General features: G+C 31.4%; 1 protein-coding gene across 2 annotated transcripts in view; it reads right to left on the bottom strand.

Annotated features, from left to right (window-relative positions):
- The window catches only part of LOC109595300 (neuropeptide F receptor), a 62,186-nt gene that overhangs the window by 6,882 nt on the left and 37,440 nt on the right, over nucleotides 1–17,864 (bottom strand). The window contains exons 3-5 of one of the 2 annotated variants that reach the window (XM_049964244.1): nucleotides 15,828–15,925; nucleotides 7,542–7,691; nucleotides 3,681–4,007 (exon numbers count right to left, since the gene is read on the bottom strand). In XM_049964244.1, the coding sequence (XP_049820201.1) occupies nucleotides 3,681–4,007; nucleotides 7,542–7,691; nucleotides 15,828–15,925 (575 nt within the window). The remainder of the gene's footprint in view (nucleotides 1–3,680; nucleotides 4,008–7,541; nucleotides 7,692–15,827; nucleotides 15,926–17,864) is intronic. The other variant, XM_049964245.1, reaches the window with a different exon arrangement.

Raw genomic sequence — 17,864 nt, 5'->3', positions numbered from 1 at the left:
GTCTACTTGAAGCGAAAGACAAATGGTACTACAAAAATGGTATCGAAAAGTTGGAAGATCGCTATAATCGCCGTATCGTCCTCGAAGGCAATTATGTTGAATAATAAAATCGAATTTTGCCAAAAATGCTATGGTAGACCGGGGACTTTTCAATTGGCCTGTTAGCCTTCTTTTATTTAGTATCTAATAGCATATCCATTATTATTAATAACCTCTAAACACCTTTTCTTCATTGATTTTGGTAGCTTTTTAGTATAATCGTTCTAAATTTCTTTCCAGTGATTTTGAAGTTCTCACAAAAGTTTTCCATTGGATTGAGGTCTGGGTTTTATGTTGTCTAAGACATGACACGTACTCTTTGAGAAACCAACCATTCTTTAACTAACTTAGACGTATGTTTTGGATCTCTGTCGTACTGGAAGGTTCACCTTAAACTGATGTTACCTTCGTCAAATGAAAGCATATGATTTTAGAGAATGTCACGATAAACAAAACGATCCATTATCCCATCTAACTTAGCCAGTGGGCCCATGCCAAACCCAGAAAAACATACCAAACCATAAAGTCTCCTCCACCATGCTTCACAGTGGGTTTAGTGTACTTGGGATTATACTTTTCTCTCACCAATGAAATATCATCAGATTTGAATATTTGGAGCCGGCTTTCATCGGAAAACAAAATTGTTTTCTATTACCCATCTGTCCAGTTCACATGTTTTCTTGCAAATAGTAGTTTCGCTGCTGTCTAGTTTGCAGAAATGAAGGGCTTCTTTGTTGGTTGTCTACCATAAAGACCAGCTCTTTTTAGTCTTCATTTTATGGTACTCACCAACATAATGAGTTCGTTTATTTTTTGATTTATGTGGGATGCACTGATAAAAGTATAGCAAACAACAAGCGTTTTTGTTTTTCTGTCCACAACTCTGTTAGTCTTGCGTTTTCTACCTCTTTTGGGAACTTCTTCCAGTGTATTCCTTCTGTTAAAATTGGAAATCGTCCTTGAAATGATCGATTTGTTTAAATTTAAATCTACTGCATTTTTACTCTGTTTTTCACCATTTCGGAACTTGTTGTTTAATTTGTATTGTTAAATGGACAATTTTTGGCATTTTTAAGTTTAAGGAACGATGTCGATGTTGACGTCGGGCACAGAAATAATTTATAAAATCAATTGTATTGAATATAGGGTTTGGTTGCTTAACTTATGAACCCCGTCCGAAATAAAATGTTGTATAAAAACTACATAAATAAAGATATCCGTATATAAATTGAGGTACGAAATATTTAGACTCTTATTAATTATAAAATTAATTTAAATTAAAAAGAATTGTTCTTTTAATAAAATGATTATGTTTTTTAATTTATTTATTTGAGCGATAGTGTTTGTAAAAGTTAAAAACTCAAAAATATACAGGGTGTCCCATTGACAGAGAAACCAGAAGCGAAATTTTATTCAAAATAATTTAGAAAAGTAGTTCAAGGCAAGGTACAAATGTTCAATCAATATTTCAAATCAATTTCGTTATTCTTAAACTTCTAATTATATATTTATATTGGGTGGGTCTTTCCGAATAATAAATATGTCATCAAATTAAAAGTCACGTTTTCTTGATGAATTTTCTTTTGATCCAGTAGTAATGGAAAAAATAGGAAAAGTATCTTTAATGGACTACACTACACTATGAATGGACTATTTCAAAGAAAAGGTAACTAACTAAAATTACACATACAATTAGTTTAATTTTGAAATTTTCCTCATGCATATTAATTTATCTAATGGCGCTATTAGTTGCAGTTTATTCAAAACTTACTATGTGAAATTACAGTGGGAACCTTACTTTGTTCCTAATTATTTTACACAATGTGTTGTTGAATATTTTACTATTAATTTCCATTCTGATTTAATATTAAAGTCTTACAAAGCCCGAGCAAAAACCCAAAACTGTCGGGAATATTTATTGTTTCGTACGTTAAACCCCTTCTTTAGATAAATTGGGTTAAATTGTAAATTTATTTGATATTACTTTGTTTATAAATAATTTATTTTAAACCCCTATTTTGTACGGATAAATTTAAAAATTGATAGCCGATTTGGACTGTATATATTTATAAATTTTCATTTAAATGTATCGCAATTTGTCAAATGTAATCTGACTGAAAATATATGTTGCAATTTCATTTCGTTTCATGGAATGAGTATAATGATGATATAAATCATATTGTCTCTACGCAGCTGTTATCCAAATATGATTAGTTTCGAGGAGATTGTTACTTTGAAATTGTTTCATAGCGCTAAATTTAATATATCATGATTATTCAACAATAATGTGAACGTTGTAGGCTAATTAAATTAAACTTTATTAATTAAATTTCTTCCATTAGGTTTTCAGTATTACCCCCCTAAATATACAGTGTGAAAGGCGTTTGACCAGTCTGAATCTTGAGGGAGACATCATGCACGACAAAGACAATAGGCATCCCCCATCACAGGGCAAACTTACTTCCATTGTCTCTGTTGTGGTTGATGTCTCTCATGTCTTTCAGTCTAATAAAACACTTTATGTACTGTATATCGAGAACAACAAAATTTCTCTGATTTTTTATTACTAGACTTGTTGGGCGAATTTTTAGTATATATACAGAAATTTTCACATTTTAATATTATTAAAACCAAAAAAATATATGCGACTAAAAAACAACCTTATTCTACATATTTAATTAAATTTTTGGAAAAATTAAATTGAATGTTTCAGTATTATTTGTTGCAATAAAAGAGGAAGTACAAAGATAGTAAATACAACTTGAAACCAGACTGTGTTTTGCTATAAAACAAATTAGAATTTTTATGTATTTCACTCTGGATATAACCGGACAAGATTAAAATTCTAACCCTCAACCCTGTCGGTTTATATGAAAATTAAACCCCACGCTGGTTTAATTAGGAAAAATATTTACTTTTCGCTTTATGTCAGGAATGAATAATTTTCAAATAACTTCATAACATCAAAAATATCGAGCTACACGAAAGTAAAAGAAAGCTCGCCCATCTATAAAAATTTTTACCCTCCCCGTCGAATAAACTCGACATAAAACGTATCGTGAATCTGAGTTCGCACTTAGCGATATGACAACAAGGCAATCGCACATAAACCACAATTTCAAAAGCTTCCGAAAGGTGCTCGAGGATTTTTTTCGCCGGAGGAAAATGTCTCGTACGTGTTCGTGAACAAGTTATTCAGGGCATAGACGAAATCGATCTCGCGATGTACAAATTGTTTTCTCGCCAACTTACGATCTCTCATGGCTTTATTATCTCATGTTTTTATGTGCGCTTCGAAATTCGTCGAATAATTTAATAGAACTCACGCAGTGATCGAGGGTGAAAGTATTAAGAGAGCATCGTTAAATGAGTTCGTCCCGCAGCTGACCGACGTAATACCGATGACAAATATTGTCTTTATTAACATCACTGTTGATACAATATTTAACGTAAATTGCGGAAATTCTCGTCCAGTTTATTGGATTATCTCGACCAAACCCAGCTTTACACAAAGTGTGAATTATGTAAAACAAACGTCCTAAAGTATTATTCCCCATTACTCCATTCGCTGTCTTCGCCAGACGACGAATATCATGTTTAAAATCCCAGAAAAACTACAAACCAAATAAACATAAATCTACCTGCTCATTTGCCACGCGGCGTAAAACAGTGGCGTGGAACAGGTGGGCATGAATCCGGCCCACACGGATATGGTGTAGATCAGATCGAAATTGCCGCTGTTGTCGTACGTTTCGGGCAGCAGGGGCTTCGCCAATTTCAGTATCATCAACGGACAAAGCGATATGGCATAGACGACGACCATCAATATCAGGTATTTCTGGGTGCGCTTCTCCTTCGGCACGTTCAAGTCCGGCTCGTATTGCTCGTAGCGGGCCCTCGCAGCCTCGTGATCCCTGTAGCTGCCCCGGCTGTATTGGCTTATCACGTCGCACTCACCCCTGCTGCTCCTGAAAGAAACAAGGAATGAAGGCAAGTTTAAGACTTTAATATTTAATGTTGGTTAATGATGCGGTTCTTTTGGCGACACGATGGCATATTGTAATGAATTTCCGCCTATTAATAGGCGTTTGAAGTGTCATTTCATGCGTAGACAGCAATTTGTTGGAGGCGTTGTACCGACCAGGATTTGTTGGAATAAGGTTCGACAAAGGATTAACCGGATGAAGGCTATAATGAGACTTGTATGTTTCAGGAGACGCCTGAAAATTCCTCATTAAGCAGCTAATATGCACTTAAAGTTTCGTTAGTTGTTTCCCAACTTATTGTCGTACAAAAAATGATTTATGATCAACTTCTATTCTTCAGAGGGTTTGAAGGGACGTTAAATCAAAAAAACTTCGGAAAGGCAAATGCAAATATTCAATGAACCTAACAGCACTACATATACTTCTTGGAATATTTATTACCCTCTGAAGAATACAACGGAAGGGGAACATTTTTTACATACATACATTTGTGACAAGTTACCGACCTATAAAATATAACCTACATTTTTGAATAATTCTGAATATCTTATCATACATTATTATAAAAATGTTCAAATGCACTGCGTGTTTTTTGAAGTGAATAATTATTTCAAAAAGTTTTAATAAATACACTAATTAAGCAAACCTGTATCCACAACAGAACCAATAATAAAACTGATAACACTAAATTCTTTGAGGAAGATCCCATACGAATTCAATTGGATTGCAGTTTGGCCACTGCATCTGAGTAATGTTCAGAGAATTTTAAAAGCCAAAATAAACCGTACTGAACATATTTTTAAACTTATTAAATTTGAGAAATTCAAATTATCCATTTCAAAAGACGTGCAGTGTTTGTTTCTGTCATACACACTTAGTTTCAAAAGTCTTGAAGCACGCTGGAATATAATTTAAAACGAACAAAAATTGTTATTATTGTGCTACCTATTGTTAGACTATATTGACATCTATAAAGAATCCCTATAGCATTTTAACCTTTACCAAATAGAGAATAATTAAGCTAAAAAGAAATAATAAAAGAATACCTTCACCATTAACCAACTTTATTATCCAAAATGATTACAACATAAGTTTAGTACCTCATATTTCCAACCTTGCTTTATATTATTTAGTATTTAAATACCTGTGCATGCCTCTTATTATCAATAAATTCTTATTGAATATTATTTCATTAACTGCAGCCTGTGGTATATCTGAAATACTCATGGGAGTAATTAAAGGGCGACGAATTAATTGGCTTCATATCCGATGAAGGTGGTTCTCTAAGAACGTCCTGAACTGCTTAGGGTTCCATGTGAACGAGCATTGTCGTCCACAAATACGAAATTGGGACTCATTTCTTGCATAATAAGTCGAATTAAAAGTTCTGTGTAAATTTGTCCAGTTTCTGTGACAGGAACATGTACCAAAGCTGTTCTTCTTCCACACATCATTCCATACCGCTTCACTGATAACAGTCATTGCTATGCATCTCTTTCTTGCCAGACGAAGGTCATTACTCACTTTGATGAACCTAGGCCCATTCCAATCCTGAGGTTTTGTGTCTAAATAGTCTAGGCATATACACAGATCTTGTAGATCGTTATTGTCTTGGCTGCCACGTCTGTTTAGAGGTCTATTCTCTACAGAACCTCTTGAATGATCCTCGTAACCATACTGTGATGAATTTTCATATTTGAGAGATGTCAAAGAGACACGAACCAGATCAGGCCTCTGAAGATACTAGTCACTCATGCTAGCGAAACGTTAATTCTAGTAAACGTTGATTTACAACCTTGAGCAAATGTAGGTACTCAAACAACCTTTACATTTTTGTTATACAGGGTGTTTCGCAACGAAGGTTAAAAAGATGGGTGTGCTAAAATTGGATTTCGTGGGCTACTCAAGTTCCCTTTTGATTCCAAAATTATCAAGAGAAGTGAAATAAATGTTTTTTTTTAATATTTAAATTCAACACACATATTTTGTACTTTTATTTATATTTTCAATATATATAATTTCAGTAAAAAAAATTTTTAATACCTTTTTTGCACACCCTTTAAATACGTATTTAATTATGGCTCGCGAAAAATTTGAAATTTTGAAAAAATTATCAAGGATCTTGGCCACCCCTGCCCTATTACATTTTTAATGCATTTCTTATGTAACAGTGAGTATGTGGTTAATTTTTTTCGGATAAGTTGTGAAACACCTTGTATATTGTTACAATGTTATGTTGAGTTGAATAAATATTTGATAAATTGAATGATTTTACCTTCCAATTACTATAAAAACATTGGAAAGACCTTTAACCCAATTTCCTGTTTTGTGAAGCTTGTATTTGTTGTTGAAACTTTTAAAACTATCTTTATATTCTACTCGTGCTTTCAGAACTTTGTTTTTCAATTTGCATATAATAGTAAATAATTAACATATTCACCATATTAAACTTTAATTATTATAGTTTACAGCAAAATATTGAACATTAATTGGGACATAAATTATCTGTTAATTTCACAATTAATTTAATGACAGATTATCCTATATATCACAACTATAAACTCCCACAAGTGAGTACGTCCACTCGAGAGAGTACTTATTAAATTATGTAATTAATGGTTTAACTGGGGTACATTATTGTATTTTAAAATATGAATATATTGCTTATGTAATAATATATTGTAGTGCCCATAATTTTGAAAAATTTCAAAGAATAAATATAAAATACACTTACATATAAGTTTTATGTTATTCACTTAATGGAAACCTGCTGCGGTCATAAACATTATCGTTTTTAGTACTAAAATTTTATGGGTAAAGCTCCATTTATGACACATTATAATTTACCAAAACAATTTGATTTTTTAATTTCATAGGTAATTAAATATAAATTTAATATTTATTAAAACAAATAATAATTGTTTTTAAAACTTAATTAAATCTTGTTAAACAAATTTTTCAGTTCACTGGGACAAAAAATTAAATTCATGTTAATTCAGATATTGATTAAAAGTTCAATAAACATGAAATTCAAAAAAAACAAAAGTCAAGAAATGTCATATCCACAATCGCAATTACACACCTAAGTGACTTTGTTAAGGGAAAAGCCGCAAAACAAAATAAACATTGCTCAGAGACAATCATTGGAAAAACATAAAATAATAAAAGAGCAGGATGTTACGAATTCCGGCTGTAACTTTCCACGTTGGCGTATTACGTTTCCGCGTCATAAAATATTATTTTACCCGTTCCGTTCGCAGTTCAAAATGACGGGATCCGTTTCATTGTCCGTCGAAATCTGCCACGTTTTCGAACCGTAGTTTCCGAGTTTTGCATAACCCTCGTTAACTGGATGTCGAGAACGTCTTGAAGCCACTTGGCCGAAACCTAATTTGCCAAATTGTTCGTGTTGGGGTTTCTCAAAGGAATAAACAATTAGACATGCACGTGAAAGATATCCTTTCGTATATCAGAAATGGACACTCAAAGGTCGACTAAACAATATGCGGCACTGACCGGATGTCCGTGGTGGTCGAATGGGAATCGGTCCTGGCACGTCCTTCCCTGCCCCGCGGCTCGTACATAATAACGGCCGGCGGATTCTGCACCAGCTCGTGGGAAGTACGCACCGCCAGATAGGACATGGTTGCCATAGGGCCGGCGTACCTGGAAATAAAAATATTCGTTTGTAGTCGATGCGAATCCGATTGTACTTTTATGTGTTTTTTAAGCCGGACCCGTCCGGATGACCGGTTTCGATTCGTGTGCGTATCTCGTGTTCAATTCACCCGTCCGTCCTGTTCCCATCCTCCAGAAATAAACTCTGAATTTTATGTAACTGCGCCGCTTTTCTCAATTCTCAAAGGGGAATTCTTATATAAGACAGACAATTTTACATCAATTCATGCAACAATAATATCATATATTCACGCATTACGCCTTTATATGGAAATGTGTGTGTATTTAAATATAGTTGAGTTTTAAAATTACTCCAAGAGACCTTCTTTGAACTTTTGTATTTTAAAAGGGCTGTATATCAAATATTCGAACTATAGAAAAGCATTTTTATTTTCAATTCACGTTTATTCTTTATATATGACATACTCATCTGATTTCACAGGAAACTGCGTATCTAATCTTTTATAGAATGTATTTATTATATATATTTTCAGCTTGACCCGATCTCACTTCACAAAAGGGTCGAATGTGAGTTCTGAATACGAAAATAGTTGCTTGTTATTGTGCAAGTTTTCATTCTCAAGACAGATGGATAATCTACTTATAATATGTCCTTGTTATTACAAAATAAAATTTATCGGACAATTCATTACATTATGTAAAATAATGAATTTTCTAAACTGTCAATAACTTCTAATTAGATAGTTTGTCTAGGACAAAGGAAGCTTAACTAATGTAAAATGTGCTGCGTGAAGCTGTTCATTAAGGACCAGGTGCCACGTCTATAATCTTCAATTAGTTAAGTTCAAATCCGATAAGTCAATGGTAAGTAAATGAGATTATGGTTATGAATCTATATTTGGAATATTAATGATCAAACTATAATCAAGTCCAGTTTAAATTTTATAAGTAAAAAATAGTGAAATAAAACTATTACTTAAGAAATAAATCAGGTATTACTTTAAAATAACAATATCTAATGATGCGATAAATCTCGGATGGGAACTATAAATTCCAATTGAGTAATTGAATAAATCTTTCTTAAATTCACATTTGAAATATGGCCGTGATAGTGAAAGAGATTTGTGGCATTAAAGTTGAAACGGAAATGAATGAAAATTAATGAAAATTTTCAGCGTCAAACGTTATATCCTCGTTTCGTGATGATCATAAATAATACGAAAATGTAGGGCGAATAAAAGTAACTCGATAATAACTTGAAGCCGCAAACTGTTAACTGGGGGGAAAATGATGAATAAGTTCAAAGGGATGTTTAACATATACAAAATTTGGTTCAATAAATAGATTATATAGGGTATATACGGGTTTGTTTTAGATATGTTATAACTCATGGAAAACTTGTTAGTTTATATATAAGCATGTTAGCCAAGTAACAAGGACACTATGGTCAATGAGGAAAGCATAATATCATAAAATAGCCAGTACTACAGCTCTATGACATTGATTTCAAATTTTAGTATCATATTTGAACCGGGAAATCGATTTAAATATTCATTGCTACATTTGAATCTGGATATGGATTGTTAAATATGTACATGGAAACCTTCAATTTCCAATTTTATTTTCATATTTGAATCTGGAAATCGATTTAAAATTCTATTGTAATATTTGTATCTGGATCTGGATTCCAATTCCTTTACCATAACTGAATCTGGAAATCGATATCAAAATTCATTGTCACATTTGAATATGGATATGACTTTCAAATTCCTTGGCTGAATATGTATCTGTAAACTTATTTTCAATTTCATTGTCATATTTGAATCTCGAAATCGATTTTAAAATCCATTGTAATATTTGAATCTGGAAATTGACATCATATTCCATTGTCATATTTGAATCTGGAAATCGATTTTAAATTCTTTTGTAATATTTGAATCTGGATATAGATTTCCAATTCCATTACCATAACTGAATCTGGAAATCGATTTCAAAATTCATTGTCACATTTGAATCTGGATATGAATTTCAAATTCCATTTTTCAATATGTACCTGTAAACCAATTTTCAATTTCATTGTTATATTTGAATCTCGAAATCGATTTTAAAATCTATTGTAATTTTTGAATCTGGAAATTGACGTCATATTCCATTGTCATATTTGAATCTGGAAATCGATTTTAAATTCTATTGTAATATTTGAATCTGGATACAGGATTCCAATTTCATTACCATAACTGAATATGGAAATCGATTTCAAAATTTATTGCCACATTTGAATCTGGATATGCATTTCAAATTCCATTGTCGAATATGTACCTGGAAATATATTTTAAATTTCATTGTCATATTGGAATCTAGAAACCCGGTTTAAAAACCATTGTAATATTTGAATCTGGATATCGGTTTCCAATTCCATTACCATAACTAAATCTGGAAATCGATTTCAAAATTCATTGTCACATTTGAATCTGGATATGAATTTCAAATTCCATTTTTCAATATGTACCTGTAAACCAATTTTCAATTCCATTGTCATATTTAAATCTCGAAATCGATTTTAAAATCTATTGTAATTTTTGAATCTGGAAATTGACATATTCCATTGTCATATTTGAATCTGGAAATCGATTTTAAATTCTATTGTAATATTTGAATCTGGATACAGGATTCCAATTCCATTACCATAACTGAATCTGGAAATCGATTTCAAAATTCATTGTCATGAATCATTGAATCTGGATATGGATTTCAAATTCCATTGTCGAATATATACCTAGAAATCTATTTTCAATTTCATTGTCCTATTTGAATCTGGAAATTGTTTTCATATTCCATTGCCATATTTGAATATAGACATCGATTTTAAAAACCATTGTAAATTTTGAATCTGCAAATTGACATCATATTCCATTGTCATATTTGAATATGGAAACTGATTTTAAGTTCTATTGTAATATTTGAATCTGTATATAAGTTTACAATTCCATTACCGTAACTGAATCTGGTAATCGATTTCAAAATTCCTTACCACATTCGAATCTCGATGTGGATTTCAAATCTATTTTAAAATGCATTGTAATATTTGAAACTGTTTTGAAAACAATTATATACATTAATAACTGATTCGAAATGTGTGAACACAGCAATATTCTCATTTTGTCAAAAATTAATCATGTCCGTTGCAACAATACAACTAGATATAATTATTTACTGTGACGCATTTGATCACTTTCACAGTTTTTAATATTCTAATAATTAGAAAAAAATAGTGTGTTTGTCACTTTCAGCGCATCTAAATTTCTCCAGAATGTATAATATTAAAGGAAGTTCCTATATTTTCGTTGTAAACCAGTATTTTAAATTTGAATGTATCATTTCAAAAACAAATATCAAATAACACTGATACAATTTGCTTAGATTGACAATTTTTATTTAGTTGCTACTGTATAAATAAGCAGATAGAATTTGAAGTCACCAAACCCTTACGTAAACTGAATAAAATTGTAAACCAATTTTATACATAGACTACTTGTTCTGGGAAGGTTTTCCAATATTTAGGATGAAACAAAATTATTTTTCTGTTTAGGTAAAATATTAAATGTCAGCTAGGTACGTCGGAGGAAAATAAAAAGATAAATCAATTACTGTAATTTAAAAGGGACTTTTAAGGTGGATCAAATTAATTTGAGAAACAAATTATTTTGTAATAAAACTATCCAGGTAAAATATGACCTGTAAATCTTTATTTAAACTAGCATTTTACAGGAACAATTCAGTCATTAAAATTGATTTTAACTGTTGACGGTTAAAATCTGTTGTATACAATTAAACAAATCTAAGAATGCGCTGGGAATACGTTTATAATATGCTTAAAGAAATGTTCCAGTGCTACACAAACAGCGAGTTCGTCGAACATGAGGGTGATGAGGATTATTATTTCTTCAATTTAAAACACTACAACACTAATTTGTTCGGTCTAAGCGAAGTTCGGGTGTTCGGATCGGACTTGCAGAAAATTGTTTACGATTACGATGGCATTGAGGAGGATATAGACGATGTTAAAATATCTTTAATGCCGGACGAAATTATGGACTTAATACGAGGAACGCTAGGTATAACGGTGACTACACCTGAAGTTGACTATACTGATGATGACTCGACGGATTACGACACGATAACTCTTTCGTCGTGGTCATCAACATCGATGGAGGATGAGTGGGGAGTAAGCGACTGTGGAGACGTCGAGTGCGGGACACCGGACGATTTACAGCATATACGAAACACTTATTTGGAAAAATATATGTTGATTTTGAAATTTTCTCAAGGCACAAAACAACAAAGGGATCACACATTAAGGTATATTATTCATATGTTAGAAGATGTTTTTAATACCAGTGATATCAGGTATTTGGGCATTACTCTAGATGTTGTGTTAATGGAAAATCCAAATGGACACATTCCAGTATAGTATTAAAAAATAAAAAAAATACTTCTAAGCAGTGGTATTCTTTATTTTAAGAATTTCTACTTTTATTGAAATGAAATATCCTGACCTAATGTCCGATTAACCATCTAGTTAAGAAAGAACTGCATGGGAAACGTCGAGAGACGAGTGACTCACTCTAAACTCTAGAGTCACAATCAGATTGAATAACAACGTTAAAATATCAAATGTGTATCTTCAACCTGCACAAAACTTAGTTAAAGTGACTTCAAACATGAAATTTAAACGGTGACTCAAAGGAATATTTCGTGTCGACTAAAATGTAATCGTATGAATACGCAAGACATTAATTTAAACGTTCATTAATCCCAGACGGTTTAGATTAGTTTTTTAGCTTGCATACCTACAGAGTTAAATATTTCTAAAACATGTACGGAACGTTGTAAATTATGTTACTGGTTCATTAGGTGAACTACTCCTTTGCCGACAGTCCATTAATTTTGACAACAAAAGAGTCATGGGGGATTAATTTGGGGAGTTCCAGATGGTAGTTTGTCAATAATTTTTTCTCTTTTATTTACGCCGTTTGTGGCGAATAAAAGCTCAATGTTGAAGATCGAAGTGAAATGAGATGTAGCCACGAAACAACGCTAGAAATGTGGATGTGTAAAAACTCAGATGGGTGTAATATTAACTTTTTATCGGAAAATGTATTTTTATACGACGTTAGAGAAAATAAAGGTTACAGTAAAAGGGGCTAGCGTGTAAAAAACCGAGCTAATAAATAAAACATACCTATGGACTTGTTTTTGATGGACAGAAGGGAAAAATAATGGCACGAGTAAATTTAGTCTAAAGCTAAATACATGTCTAAAAAAGAAATATGAATCTTTTCAGCACTTTGTAACTAAGATTTAAAATCACTGAGAGAATTTTTGGAAGCGTACCGGTTAATGATGCACTGCTCTCAACTTAAGAACAATTCCTTTGGAGAGTTTATGAGCCGGAAATCCAATAAAAACGTGAACGGTTGCCAAAACGCTGTTTATATTTTATATACGGTTTACTACATGTCCAAAATTTACTAGTGGAATTGTTGTCTTGTGTACAATTTATATGTTGAGAGGGCAATCTTAATGTTTGAAACGAGAAACAGAAGTAGGAGCATTAGTTGCCACACTACACACCTCAGTACTTTTTAGACTCTCTGTAGTATGTATATATGGAGAATGCTTACGCCAATTGAAATATTTTTAATATTCCGTTTATTATGCTAACACTTACAAGGTGTTCTATTGAAAATATTGAAAATAATGAAGACATTGGTGTTTCAGATGCAGTTTGAATGTAAATAATTGACTATAAGTCAATGTTTATTATTGTTTATAGTAACATTATATTTGACACCGACTTGGATTGTACTATATGAAGAATGAGTGAATGGTCCGGGTCAATCGTCAGTTGACCAGTTGTAAAGAGTACTTTCAGTGTGCATAATTATGTGGTGTCATCGCCATTTTTAAATATGGTCATATATATATATATATATATATATATATCATCATATAAAATTTAAAAATTCAAAAATATACAGGATGTTCAATTTTGTTCATAAAATAGAAAAATTGTTCATGGGAGAATTTTTAGACTATCACCTTGTTTATATTCTCACGTATTTTTCCAGATTTTTTCAAATAGGTTTTCTTAAAACTAATCTTTCATATGTTAATCGTAATATAGTCGTAAAATCGCACAAAATTTATTTTAAAATATACTTATCTTAATCTATACGTTAGTTGACTTGGTGTGTGTCAGGGTGTGGTCGTACAGTGGGTTCGAAGATTAAATGGTTGGATTTCTGCGTATCTTTATGTAGAACTAATTAATATAATATTCAGAAATTAAATTAAATTAATTAGATGGAATTAATTAATAATTTACCCCAAGATGAAATTTTAGAGAATTGTAACTCTGTCCTTTTATTTTTTGTCTTTCAAAATTAGTAAACTTAAGTGAATTGATTTTTAAATAATTGAAAATATTTGTAAGTACAATGGTTTTTCCTTATGCAAACAACATCAGAAGTGTAATTGTATTGAAATAATGTATTGTATTTTATTTTGAATTGCAATAAGGTCTTTTAGACCAAGTACATTAATATTTAGATTAGGGTTTCTTATAGAAAAACTCTTAAATTAGTTTGGCAATAATGTTGAGAAAAGGAACATTTGTTTAGTTCATCTGATTGGTTGAAGTAGGATCGTTGTTGGAAATATTCTGTTTTTAAGGGACTTAAGTCACCACCTGCTTCATCTCCTTCCTAGAATCCGTGTTTATAAAAACTCAGGGATTCATTTATTTTGCCAGATTTTTATCAGAATTTTCAAGAATCAAGATCGAAGTTCCTTTAGTTTTTTTACTTACTGTTTGTCGAATCAATGTTTTTAAAATTCGTTAAGTTTAAGCTTTTTAACAAGTGTTTAAGATAATTTTAATTTAATTTTCATATTTTTATTTTTGTTTTTCTTATATTTATTTGTTAATATAGTTAGGTTGTTTTAACTTGAGTTTTAATTAGTCCCGTACTATAAATTTAAGAACAGTAAAACAGTGAGTAGAAATTAACTAATATTTCGGTTTGGTTTAAGATGTGAGTATTGAGTGTGATACATCACAATAGTTGAAGATCTGTTCAACGAAAACAAAGGTTAGTGATATTGAAGTTAATTATTGAATGAAAATTGTAACATCATAGATATCTTGGGTAAAATAAATCGCTTCCTTTAACCTGTTGTAGCGAGTCTTTCAAAAAGACTTTGGTTTTACTGATTTAACATCTATTTAATTGAATTATCATCGGTAACCCTTTACAATCTGTTTAAATAATATTAATTTATTTTATTCTATATTCTAAAAACTAATATAATTTTATTCCAAAAAATGTTACATTTATTTTTCTGAATTGTGCTGGAGATAAATAAAGTAACTATTTATTGACCAAATGAGTAACGTTTAATTTATCATAAATACATTAATAATTTCCGAATGTATGACATGTCTATATTCCTCCAAGCTTCTTGAATTGGTATGAGTTTGTTTAAATTTGTATAATTTTTATATTGAATTTGGTTATTATTAATTTAAGTTAATTTTTACATCACAGAAATTAACAATAATAAAATGATAAAAGAAATCAGTTAGTTGCAACACCGTATATATAATGAATAAATAAATCTTGGGCAATTTTATTACATCTAAAACCGTAAGATCATATAATAGGTGGACGATGATCTGTTTGCTTTAGTTGAAGCTGACCTGGCATATCTTACTAACGGTATGCCGGGAGGATTTGACGTGGAATTTTAGCTCAGCAAAATTCAAGTGATTTTCTAAACACCAACTTATAAGTTCCACAAAGTATTATTAAAAATTTTTGGAATATTTTACGTGGAGTTATTTGTTTTACCATACCAATTATTTTATATTTTCCTGTTTAATTTATGATTTGTGCCAAATTTTTTTATTTTAGCACGCTATGATAAAAATAAATATTTTATAAAAGTCAAGGACAATCAACAAACAACTCCAATAAGGCTTGAAAAAGCCAAGTAAATTTCAAGCAATATCAGGTCTCAAGATTAATACGGCCCTTAACAATATTATGTTTGCACACGTTTCGTCGAGCTTTGTTTCCTAAAATTTAATCAAAAACTTACATAACAATAAATATTCCTCGAATGTACTCGTTCATGTCGTCCACCAAATTGACTGTGCACAAACCGACGCCATAGAACTGTTCGGCTTCCAAATATTTCTGTAACAAATAAACGAAATATAATCAATACATGAAATTCATAACAAATAATGTTGTGTAACATTTCGTGGTTGAAATAAAATTTATTAACAACGATCCGGTGTGCGAGTGAAAGAAACGGCTTCTACCAAGAAACAATACTTTCGTAAAGCAGCATCAGGACTTTTATTAACCCCCCGGTTTCAACCGTTTCTCGCAATCTTATCCTTTCACTTTGATAAATCGATCGGTAATCCCGTGCGCTAAATAAATATGTTTATTTCCACGCCTGTGGATCCATCGCAATGCTAACTATACTGAAAGACATAAATCCAATCTTCCGCCAACAAAGACTCGCCAACACCAGGCCAGTCCTTACAATCTTCTCCGTCTCGTTTATCCACAGCATCTGACCTTAATTTTATTTGAGCCGCAGTAAGAGAATGGGCGGAACAATCTCGGCCACGTGGATCAATTAGCTCCTTAATTTTGTCTCGGCTAATCGATTTTACATCGGATGGAATTTGTTATCGTAAACAGCTGTAATTTTGTTTCACTAACAAACAGAAGTAAGGGTCTACAATTAGCGACACAGTGTCGTTGCTGTTCCAAGTAAAACATTAATTTATTGCCAACTGATGCCGAACTTTCTGGTCATTATTTCCAACAGAAAGTTTTCTCGGAAGGATCGTGCATGTTTGGCACATCTCGATAAATAGGAACGGTTTATCCTTGTACGGATAATTTTGTTGAATAAATAATTATATCTTACTTTCTAATTAAATAATACTCGGATGTGAATAAAGATAAATTAATAAATAATAAGCTGGCAAATTCTCGAGAAAGTAGAATGGGAAACTGTTCAGCCAATTCAAATGTAGCTTAGTTTATACGATACTTAACTTTAAATGGCTTTTTGTGTCGGCTTTATTGGCACGTGATGTTCCACACCTTTCTGTTAATTTAAATGGTTCGAAAAACTGACGATCAGTCTTTGTAACTAAACAATATGTTTAGTATCTTTTTAATCGTATTAACAACTGCATAGTGGCTATTGACTCTATTGTCATTGATCTAATGAAGTGATCAATTTTGTCCTGATCTCCCTCGTTCCATGTCATCTCTACTTGACGCTGAGGGAAAATCTGTGGAGTTGTAATAAGATCTAAAAAAACGTTATTTAATTGCTTCGTGAGAGAATTTTTAGACCACCACTTTGTTTAAGTTCTCACGAATTTTTTCAGATTGTTGATGGATTTTCTTAAAATTAATCTTGCATATGTCAATCGTAAAATAGTCGTAAAATCGCACAAAATTTATTTTAAAATATACTTATCTTAACGTTAGTTGATTTTTAACATGTATGATTTCTTTTCGAACCCTTATCGAGTGTCAGGGTGTGGTCGCACAGTGGGTTCGAAGTTTAAATGGTTGGTTTTCTACGTGTCTTTATGTAGAACTAATTGATAAAATATTCAGAAATTAAATTAAATTAATTAATGTAAGATTTAATAATTTGTACCCTGTTCTTTCATATTTTGTCTTTCAAAATTAGTAAACTTAAGTTAATGAATTGATTTTTAAATGATTGAAAATATTTGTAAATACAATGGTTTTTCCTTATGCAAACAACATCAGAATTGTAACTGTATTGAAATAATGTCTTGTATTTAATTTTGAATTGCAATAAAGTTTTTTAGACCAAATACATTAATATTTAGATTAGGGTTTCTTATAGAAAAAACTCTTAAATTAGTTTGGCAACAATGTTGAAAAAAGGAATATTTGTTTAGTTCATCTGACTGGTTGAAGTAGGATCGTTGTTGGAAATATTCTGTTTCTTAAGGGACTTAAGTCACCACCTACTTCATTTATTTCGCCAGATTTTCATTCGAATTTTTCAAATCAATATCGAAGTTCTTTTAGTTTTTTTGTACTTACTGTTTGTCAAATCAATAAT

The sequence above is a fragment of the Aethina tumida genome, chromosome 3 (assembly GCF_024364675.1).
Source record: "Aethina tumida isolate Nest 87 chromosome 3, icAetTumi1.1, whole genome shotgun sequence".
In the NCBI taxonomy this organism is placed as follows: Eukaryota; Metazoa; Arthropoda; class Insecta; order Coleoptera; family Nitidulidae; genus Aethina; species Aethina tumida.
The sequence above is the reverse complement of the archived record's forward strand: the minus strand, read 5'-3'. Positions and strand labels throughout refer to the sequence as shown.